At 27.9% G+C, this 11,943-nt stretch overlaps 1 protein-coding gene across 1 annotated transcript in view; it reads right to left on the reverse strand.

Annotated features, from left to right (window-relative positions):
* LOC107450286 (structural maintenance of chromosomes 2) overlaps window positions 1–11,943 on the reverse strand; it is a gene marked incomplete in the record, with an annotated part of 69,767 nt that overhangs the window by 44,019 nt on the left and 13,805 nt on the right. The window contains 3 exon segments of the mRNA XM_071179386.1: window positions 2,212–2,330; window positions 3,432–3,607; window positions 5,772–5,955. Coding sequence (XP_071035487.1) covers window positions 2,212–2,330; window positions 3,432–3,607; window positions 5,772–5,955 — 479 coding nt within the window.

The raw sequence follows: 11,943 nt of genomic DNA on the forward strand, positions 1-11,943 counted from the left end.
AATGATAAATCTGCACATGGAAAAGTAAAGGGATTTAAAATGTTTTATCAGAGTGAAACCATGTTAGACTTTGATAATAGGACTAAAATAATAACCGGTGAAACAGATTGTTTAGATGTAGAAATCAGTCAGTTTAAAATCGAAAAAGATAGAAATATTTCAAGTATTAAAACAAATAAACGTTATACCTTTGGATACGATAAACGTAGACTTTTAGATAATTATGATACTGTGCCTTTTGGCTCTTAAAAAATGTTTCTCAATAAATGGATAAGATTACAGTCATCCTAAACATTCAGGGATTTATTTTTCCCAGTCGTAAGATTGTAAGAGAGATAGGATGGGTTCATTTAAATTTACCAATCGGTAAATATATTGGCGTATTTACACCTAATTGTGAATTGAATGATCAAGAATTGAAGATTGTACGTGAATGCACTTCAGAAGTACACGGATTAAGATTTAATAGAAATAAGAATAGTTTATGGATAAATCATCAAGACGTAAAAAATTATGTAAATAACCTATATTAACTATATGGTGGTACATTTGCTTATAAAGGAGGTATTTTAGAAAAAGAGATATTAGATGAATTGAATATACCATCTATTGACATTGATGTACCTAAATGTACTAAAATTTTAGGACCTGGATGTTCGATATACAAGTGTATGTATTACAGAAATTATATTGCAAAAAATGTTTCTAAATAAATGGAAGAATTCAATAGCCTCAAACGATTTCCTGAAACATACAAATTAAATGAACTCGAGATAGGTAAATATAATTTAATATCGCTGAGAAAAATAAATACAAAATATGGTGACTCTATTGTAGCTAGATTAGAAGTAGACAATGATGAGAAAGATTTTTATCTCTCGAAATGTCAAGGGGAATTATCTGATAAAGCTATAAGAAAAATTAATAGTGGAAAAAATATTTTTACATAGCTGCCAATATAGATAATTAAAAATCCAGTAGATTTTAGGAAATATAAATTTCATGATAGTTGTTGCATAATGTACTAAATATTTTACACATAGAGAATTTTAGGGATTTTTATAGTCATCAAAAAAGAAAAACTGCAATATTTTTCAGTTATGATTGACATTAAACATACTTGAAATGTTAAGTATTATCTTTACTCATAATTTTGAATAGTAATAGGCATTCAATTCATAAAAAATAATTAAGATTTTTTAATTAATTTAAAAAGGGAGTTCTGAATAAAAATAAACTGAATGTTTAAGAACAAATAAAAGCTTTAAACTGATTTCTGCAAATGAAGCTCGCCTCCTTATAAATTCGGATTATTTATTTAAATATTCAAATAAGCAATAATCTATCCAAAAATTCTATTTCAATAGGAATTTATGAAACTTTCTCAATTTTAGGGAATTTTCTAAAATGTACAAAAACCAGGAGACTTTTTATTAAACTAGTAGACCGGGAGAAACTAGCAAAATCCAGTAGTCTACTGGAAAATCCAGTAGAGTTGGCAGCTATGTTTTTAATTTTAAAGGTAAAAATAAATATTACGATTATGATTTGCATGTAAAATAAAAAGCGATATTTTAAATTTTATTACTATAAAAAACAGAAAATTTATATCACATGATACTAAGAATACAGATTTATAAGCGGAAAAAAAATTTATTTTAATATTTCGGTATAGTAAGTATGCTCTAGTTAAGCTAAAATGCAGTAGTGAATTTTAATTTAATTTTTATGTTTTAAGATTTTCAGATTTCTGAAAATTCAAAAAAAACCGCCAGCTAGTTGCAAACATTAAATAAATTTTGAAATGATATACAGCAGTGTTTTCACTACAGCGCGAGAACGCGAGAATCTCACATATTTTTTTCCTTTCTCGCACTAAAAAATGATTAACGCGAGAAGTTCGCGCACTCTATTAATCAATTTCAAAATGCACGAATTTTGGAAAAAATTTCGNCTCCCATTTTTTTTTCTGCAATGAATACACTGATATACAGAATAGCAATCACAATTTCGTGAATTTATTGACTGAGCAATAATAAAAGAACTTTAACAGAATGTAATTAAAATTACAACAAAGAATTCCTTAAATATCTTAGTGATACATAATAAATCTTTACAAATTATATATTTTCTAAATATATAAATACTTGTTTGTTTACAGTTAATAAACAAAAACTAATGTTATAATTTATTGAATTTAATCTAACTAACCTATGAAAGAAGGCTTCCATCTCATCTCTGAGTCTTTCAAGCTCTGAACTTAGTTTCCTTGCTTGAGCGATTAAGATTTCATATTTACCTTCTTCATAGCCCAACTTAGAAATCTCTTTCTAAAAGATATGAAATAGTTATTAAATATATTTTACTGTAACAGTTTCTATTGCCTTAATCTCATTCATTCATTTTTAGTAAAAATTATTTATGTTTTTCATTTAATTGCCTCATAGATAATTTGAATTAAAACGAAAATTTTATATTTAACTCATTAATCATTTAAAACGAAATTCTTCAATGATTATTTTTAAAAGTCACAAAAGGAAATATATAAAACTAAACTCAGTGGCGCGACAGCCCGTAGAGGGCCAAGGCCTACTGTGTCCATCTCAGTTTTCTTGACCTTGGGCTCGTGGGTGCAGGTGCAGATGTTCCGGTCAGGTGGTCAGCCGAACGCGGAACCTCCAGTATTTAGTTCCCAAGCATGCTTGGTACTCATATATCGACCCACTGAAGGGATGAAAGGCTGAGTCAACTTTGCCCGGCCCGAGGATCGAACCAGGGACCTGAGGCATGACAGCGCGTGGCGCTAACGTTCAGCCACCGGGCGTCAAAGGAAATATATACTTAAATAAAAATATTCAGAATTGTCAATGTACTCTATACTAATTAGAAAACATTACAAGCGATTAGAAATTTAATATTTAAAACAATTACATCAGTTTATTATTTGCCTGAAAAGATTGAAAACTTGTTCAAATATAAGAAAGCAATATTTTTAATACCTTTCCTTTCATCAATCTGAACTTTCGAACTTAATCTTTCCTTGCCCTAAAATTTTGTTTGTGTTTAAAATATTCAATTAAGTAACCTTCATATTTTTCAAGTCATCAGTGATATGGTCAAATAGTCATTTAATAAATAATTTAAACCAAACTAATACATATGCATATTAAATTCATTTCAAGATTTCATTTTTGAATATTATGAATATTTTGAATATTATGATCCTAATCCCAACAAACTGTATGCAATTACACAAAAATTGGAGGGAGGGGGGGGGGAAACCATAGCGTGTTTAGTTTTAAATTAAAATATGAAATAAAAATTACTGTTAAAATTTCAAATGACCACAACATCATTAACAGAGGACTGTCAAATGATAAAAAGGTAAGAAAATAAAATTATTAAAAATAAAAATTCATAAGACAATTTACTTTTAGTTTCTGAACTTCTTCCACTAATTTTTGATATCTAGCTTGATCTTGAGAATAACTCTTGTCAACCTTTTTGTTTTCAGCTTCCTTTTTAGCCAACTCATTTTTTATGTGTTTTATAGACATTTCAAGAGACTTTGCCTCTGTTTCAGCTGATTTCTTATCTTTACCAGCAGCTATAAGTAACAATATTATAGCATTTCAATACATTGCAAGCACAGGGTGAGTAGCCAAATCTTTCAATAAAAAATAAGCACCTTATAAGTACTTTTCAAGCACTCAAAAATATTTTTAAGCACTTTAAACATTAACAAAATGCAAAATAATTTTCAAAGACATTACATGATCATGATAAAATAACTAGTTTCTAACAAAGAACTCTTTACTGGATTATATTAGCCATTATAAAATGACCGAGAGATTTTTTCGGTTCGATGTCAGAGGGTGGAAAATGAAGCCCGAAATTGAGAATATCTTACAAAATGCAGAGAGTGCAATAATGTCACTGAATCCCAGCTCAGTAGACGCACATGCGGACTCGCAAGTATTTCATGAAACATGTAAAATAATTGGCGCTTTCATACGCTATGGACCGACAGAACGCCCAAATGGATTGTGGTACAATGAAATGTGAAAATATCGAATAGAACAATTTACAAAGCACACTTTTGCATAATATGTGGTGAAAATCAATATCGTAAAGAAAAAAATTTCAAAAAAGGAAAATTAAGCACTTTTTAAAAACACAAAATAAAAAAAGCACCATAAAGGTTTTCAAAAAACCAAAATAAAAAATAAGCACCTTTAAGCACTTTTTAAAAACGCTATGCACCATGATGTAATTAATTTATTTTGCTTGCACTGTGTATGAAACAATAAACAGCCTGAATAACCTTTGATTGGAATGTCAGGTACTAAGATTTAATTTAAATAATTTGAGGGCTTCACCTTATAAGCATGCTAATTAATTAGTGAAAACTTTTCAAACTTTTTAGGTTTTATACCCTCAAAATGTGGAGGGTTGGTCACACTCTAGAAAATACTGTCCCAATAATTTGATCAGGAGAGTGGTTTAAAGTTTGGACCCTTTAATGTTAATTGAAAATTTCTGCAAGCAAATTGAAAATTTTTAGCATAGAATTATGAAACGTTGTTCATCTAAAGATAATTTCATGGAAAAAAAGTTATAATTATTATGTTTTACAATTTTATTTCATAATTGTCTAAAAAATCTTGAGTTGTAAAGTTTAAAAATTCTTATTATCGTTTTAAAGAGTGAAATTTCAAATGACAAAAAGCAAAGTTCAAATGAAACCTGTCAGAGTTAATTTTTATAAAAAATCATCTACTTAAAATTTGATTTCAAAAGAACTACTCGGAAGATTTCGTTCAAAAAATTTTTTTTCATCAGCTGCAATCCAAGTTATCAATACAGGTTTTGAAATAACTTCTGCATTGAGACTTGAATACTCTAACTATTAGGGAAATGGTTGGAATTTCAATGACAATAAAATAGCAATAAATTCTGCTTCTAGAATTTAGGAAATGGTCTAAGCTTGCATTGTTAAAACACAGACCTACAGCAAAAAGTTTGAGGGCTTTGGTTGTATGGAAAAGAGTAAGAATTTCAGTTAACAAAAAAAAAAAAAAAAANAAAAAAAAATCAATGTTTATAATAAGCTCTGTTCATAGTAATCAGGAAAAAGCTTGAAACTTAACTTTTCATGCATTAAAGTTTGAGTTATATAGCTTGTTGAAATTCTGATTAATAGCCAGGGGACAGAGCATACGTCTTCCAATGAGGCGAACCAGGTTCGAAGCCCAGTGATGGCTGGTCGGTACGAATTCTGCTTCCGGCTTGCACCGACCACAGTGCAGATGTAAAATATCCTCCGTGGTAAACATATCATATGTTGGATTCTCCTTGTTGTCAGGCTAACCGTGAGAGGTTTTGGTTGTTTTCCTCTCCATGTAACGCAAATGCAGGTAAGTTCTATCAAAAAAGTCCATGTAAGCAAATTTCTCCCAATACTTGATCCAGGAATTCCCTTGGCTTCAGGATTGGGTTCAAAATTACAAGGCTACGAAGTTGAACATTAGTAGTCATAAATCCTAAAGATTGGGTCGGCTGTTCAACAACAGTTATAGAATAAAATAAAATAGCTAATTCCAAAATGCAATAATATTGTAATATGTTTTTTGAAACTTCGACTGCAAAATTTTACACTAAAACACAAAAGCATGTTAGAAAGAAATACACAGTAAAAATTTAGTAACACAGATTTGCACATTTAATATTAGTTCAGACAATAAATCAGGTATTTATTCAGAGAAACTTACCAATCAACTGTGCAGAAAGACTTGCTTCCTCCCCATCATCTCCTACACCTGCAGTAACAGCATGAAAATGATTTTCAGCAGCAGTAATGGCCTCACTGTCTTTATCACACTCTTTTTTCAAAACATCAAGTTTCTTCAGAGAACTCTCTAACTCCTTTTGTTTTTGTGTAAGGGTATTTTTCTCCTAACAGCAAGTAAGTACAGTCTTTAAATTTTTTTATGAATCACATTCTTTATTCATTCTGAATCAAATTGCAAATATATATATATAAGTTTTGAACTTATTTTATGACTTCTATTTACTTGCAGCTATGCACAGTAAATAAAACTTATTGTTTTTCTTAATTTTCTTCGTTTTTTTTCTTTTTGTCCTGTTTCTATTTATTTTTTATGCTATATATATATATATATAATAGTTAAAAGTAAGACATTTTTCCCTTTGCTAATTGTGGGAATCGCGCGACCTATTAATAAACCAATTGCAATTACTAAGATTTCCCTCTTTCCCTAAATCGAGACATTTTACAGATTTTCTTCACAAGATTTTCCCTAACATTTAGGCTAGAACATGACGCTGTTCAGACACATTCTCTCTCATCATTCATCCAAAAATTATTTCAAAAAAACAATTTGTTCTTCTTAAAATTCTGTGCCTGTTTATTCTGTTCCCTTGATTGAACACCGATATATATATATATATAGAGAGAGAGAGAGAGAAAACAAGGAAAAAAATTAAGATTAATGAAAAGAAGAAAATTATTAAAATAAAATATTTCAAAAAAAATATGTAAAAAGAAAAGTAAAAAATAAAATATATACTAAAAAGCAGGAAAACAATGTACTCCGGCTACAAATTTATGTTTCCCAGCTTTTAAATATATATTTTTTAAATTTTTTTTTAAAATAATTTATTTAAGTTATTTTTCTTCTCTTTTCATTAATCTTAAAAAAAAATTCCATCTTTTCCCTATATTTTAAACTTATTTTATGTTTTTCTCCTTTTCTCTTTTTTGTCTTTATTGTGATATATATATACATGGAATTTTTTAAAAACTCAATCTTTTGTATAGATTATTCAAAGAGACATAGTTTAAAACATTAAAGAGAAAATATAAATTTTATGCAATAAGAATTCAGTTTATATTTAGCATGAGTTTATGATGTTTAGCCTCATTAGCATCAGTTTATTTTTAGCATTTCTTTACTGCTTTATGTCCTTTTTGCACCAATTCAATGAAGTAAATTATTTAAAATACAAACTACTCTTAATTTTATGAACCCTGCTTTCCAAACATAAACTGAGATAATAATGTAAGGTCGATGTAATGGGAATTCACAATGATATAAAACTTCACTTTTACCTTGTAAAACTAGATACATTTTTATAAAATGAATAAATTTAGAAAATATCTAACTTATTAAAATTATAATTTATTTCTCATTTATTCAGATTTATTTCTCTGAATATGAATAACACATACATATCTGTCGTAAAGACACTAATTCATTATCAAGCAAAATATGAAATACCAGCAGTAACGATTGCAAAAGAAAAATTAATGTAAACCAACTTAAGAAATTTTTTTTATGTGCAATCAAGTTTTCATGCATTTGTGAAATAAAGACCAACCAGTGATCCAACCATGGTAAATAAAGTTTAAAGTAATGGTATGCTGATTTGGTTTTTCATTTATTTGGTTTAATGTTAGGTCCATGTTTTCTCACAAAATTTTATGTGAGAAAATGATGATTTTCATAATTTTGAATATCTCAACAATTTTTAATTAAATTTCACTCCAATTTCACTACCTTCTATACATTTAATATTCAATATAATTCTATACTGATGATAAATAAGTAAAATTAATTCAGTTTATTAAAACATAATTATTAAATCTCCATTTGTATGCAGTTTAATTATTGTTTTTTTTTAATTAGTTTAGATAAATTTAAATAAATAATTGTAAAATTAATTTGATATAGTTTTATGTCTACACACCACATTTTTTTCTTCTTTTTGTTACTAGGAAGGATTAGAAAAGACAAAAATAACCAAAAATACCATGTGGTGGCACAATTGTCATTACATATTTCCTAACTTTTAAAATTATCTTTACTTAAACCTATTTTTTTTTTTCAAATCATTATTAATCCAATTATATTTCAATTAAATCAATCAGTTAATCTTTATAAAGCAAACAATAAAATATTTTATTGTTCGCTTTTATAAAGATTAACTTATCGATTTAATTTAAATATAATTGGATCAATAATGATTTTTTTAAAAAAAATAGGTTTAAGTAATTAAAGATAATTTTAAAAGTTAGGAAATATGTAATGTCAACTGTGGCATCACATACCAAAAGTACATTTTACACCTATATTTAAAATTTTATATTTAAATAACTTTATGAATAAAATATTATCTTTTTCTAAGGTATGCAAATTTAACTGAAAGAAACTTAGAAATTAAACATTTCTCTGAAAACTGATTTTTAAACTAAAACTTTAAGTGATTTTTACAGGGATCTGAAAATGCCCTTGCCTTTTTTTTAGATAATAACAGGTCTATTGAGAATTTTTAAAACAGTGTTTAGCTTGCTGGAGAAATTTATAATTTGCTTGTTTAAAAATTTCATAAATATTTTATTACTTTAGAAGATCATAATTTTAGTTTAATCTATTCAAAGTTTATCAAATGGAGTGACAAATTTTTATTAATTTCAACAGTAGTAGAATAAACAAATGACTTTTTCTAAGAAAAGGCAAGTTATAAAAACTATATGCACCATATTATGACCAAATACATAAATTATCTTTATTTTTTTAATTATATAAGAGGAAATTAATGTTTAAATATATATATATATATATATCCGTCGTTNATAAAAGCACATTCTTCACATGTTAAAAATAAATGTTTTAAAGAAATGATTATCTCAAAACGTCTTGGAGTGCACTTAGCAGAATTTAAGCACCACATGTTCTCAATGATATTTCCTATGTAATTCAAAATTTCGTTCTATACCCATAAACCTTATTTTATGTAGGGATCCTAAATACATACATAGGTAGATATTGACATTACATTCAAAGGTAAAACTGAATTCTGAAGTAAAAAGAATTAGAAAAGAGAGCAAATTATTTGACAACAAAATAAAAAAAGAATTATGTTCTGTTACAAATTTTATAATTATGTGTCTTAAAAACTAAATATGTCTATATTCTTACTTGCGTAAATTCAAATTAGATAAGTTATTGATTTAATGTTTCAACTGTTTAAAAAAAAAGCAGTCACTTTCCGCTATGCTACTACAGAGCTGCCAACAGGGATTAGATAAAATCCAGTAGATTTTATGAAATATTATAAATTTCATGATAATTGTTGCATAATGTACTAAATATTTTACACATAGTATTTCTAACGTCACCAAAATATTAAAAATTAAATATTTTCATGTTATGATTGAGATTAAACATACTTGAAATGTATTACGTGTACTCATAATTTCAAATATTAATAGGCATTTAAATTATCAAAGACAATTTAAAAAAATTGTTTTAATTAATTTAAAAGAGAGTTTTGAATAAAAATAAGCAGAACATTTTAGAACAAAAAAAGTTTTAAATTGGTTTTGATAAATGAGTGTTGCTTTATTATATATTAGCAATACTTATTTAAATATTGAAGCAAGCAGGCAATATTGTACTAAAATTCGATTTCAAAAGGGATTGTTTTTTAGGAAATTGACTCAATTTTAAAGAATTTTCTAAAATGTACAAAAAACAGGAGAATTTTAATTAAACCAGTAGACCAAGAGAAACTGGCAAAATCCAGTAGTCTACTGGAAAATCCAGTAGAGTTGGCAGCTATGCATATTCTTTCAAAAATATATATTATATTTTCTTAAATAAACCCCTATCTAGAGGAGATTTTCAAGTTTTAAAACAAAAATTTGATTTAGATTCTGAGCACATACCTAATTTTTTGTACAGTAATTACTCAATAAAGAAATTCATTGAAAAAAACAGCACAGTTTAATTTTGATCAATGCTTGAAATACACTCGAAACAATTAAAATAATTCCTTAGATTCCCTTCAATCAAGTAAATTTTTTAATAAAATATAACCATTTTTCGGTGATTATCGAGCTAAAATATTATAAATAATTTGATAACAAGCTACTTTAAGAAGATAAAAAACTTATTTTCTTGGAATCAAGTAATTAATTGTTTGATGTGATTCACTGCATCTTAAGATCATTTTTTGTAGACTACAATGCACAACCTGAAGATTTTGTTGCTAAAAATGAGATATGCAATCTGAAAAACGTAGTAAACGCACTGTATTAAAATTGGTTAATCCAGTTAGATTGATCAAATCTCATTATCTAAATGTGAAATTTTCAATTCAAACACAAAAACTTATGTATAGTTTTGAAAAAATTACATTCTCTAAATAGACATATTAAATTGGAGTGAACTAATTAACACACAGTACTCATTATACATGAACTCTTTAACATATACTCATTATCATTATACATTGAGATTCATTTTCAAATAATTCAAATAAATAAATAAAATATTACATTGATATTTTTATTAAAACTTGATAACATTCCATGAATAAATGCTTATTACATACACTTTTTCCTTGCTCACATTTCTGGTGGTTTATCAATTATTTAAAGTGTTTTTGCACGTAACATTTTTGGATTTCCATTTCCAGTTTTTTTGGTTTTTATACCAAACTATATATTCAATATAGAGTTTTATAAAAATGAAACATTTATAAAAATACAGATTTCTCCTAAATAAGGTAGCAACAAAAGGGCTGAAACTAGTTATAAGAGATAATCTATGCTCGCAGAAAGTTTCTTAATTAGGATTTCGTGTTCTCATAAATTTTTTCATTTTATCTAAGTGCAGCGATTGGTTTGAAGAGTATTCTGGACAATTCCAGTGACTGATTTGGCCACCTAGACATGAATCCCATCAAATATTTATGAGATACAATCGAAAGGTCAGTTTGTGCAAAACAAAATCCACCACCCGCAATACTTTTGCAATTATGAACATTTATTGAGGCTGTGACTTATGACTACTTGTTAAGTCAATTGCCAAGTAGTTTCTGAAGATAGTAAAGCTAGAGGAGATCCGGCATGATATCCCAGGACTTTTGTCACCTCAGTGTATATTTTCTTTCAATTTAAAAATAAAACTAACACCTGTATCCCAACTGAAATGTTGGCACAAATATTGCATGCTCGATGTTTGCCAAATTAAATGCTTTAACTCTTCCAAAATTTGGCTCAAAAATGTAAAATTCCAGCCTCTACTCTATTTTTTCCTCCTCCAATTTCTCAATTTATCAAGCATTGTAACAACCCTGTTTTCTTTTAATGAATCATCAAAATATTCTAATAAACAGCTCTTTAGACTCTTGACTAAATTTTCTTAGTTTTTGTTTTTACTCCTGGTTTTAAAAAAATTAAGTTCTAATCAAAACTATCGTCAACTAGGAAAAAGTTAAAAGTGCCAACTTCGCAAATGAAATCCGTAATTCACCTTTAAACTCTCACGCACTTTTAATCTCTCACGTCTGGCTTCCAGAGAAATAATCATCTGCGATAGCTGTAAAATAAAACATGTGACAAAACAAAGATAGTAAATATATGACGTTCAAAGAGCTGGGCCATTTTACCATGATTATAAAAAACATATTTATTTTAACGAAGGTAAAAAGAAAAATTCTGTGCTAGACAGCTCTTTGAATGCGAATAAGAACTAGAAATCCTTATTGAAATCTAAATGTGATAACAGTTTTAACAAGAAGAAAATTTTTGTTTACTGATAAAAATGGTGTAAGAAATTTGGAGCAAAATACACAGTCCAGTCACATTAATGTGACCACCTGTCAAAAGCCAGAATAACCACCTTTGGCTGAGCGGACCGCTACGAAACGTGCAGGAAGAAAGTCAATTAGGTTTCTGAAAGTGTTCACTGGGATGTTGAGCCATGCCGACTCCAGTGCCGTGGCCAGCTGCGCTAGATTACGCGGTTGAGGATCCATGGCACGAACAACCCGATCGAGGTGGTCCCACAGATTCTCGATTGGGTTTAAATCCGGTGAGTTTGCTTTCCAGGGGAGTACGGTAAATTCATCCTG

This window comes from Parasteatoda tepidariorum, chromosome 4, assembly GCF_043381705.1.
Source record: "Parasteatoda tepidariorum isolate YZ-2023 chromosome 4, CAS_Ptep_4.0, whole genome shotgun sequence".
NCBI classification, from domain to species: domain Eukaryota; kingdom Metazoa; phylum Arthropoda; class Arachnida; order Araneae; family Theridiidae; genus Parasteatoda; species Parasteatoda tepidariorum.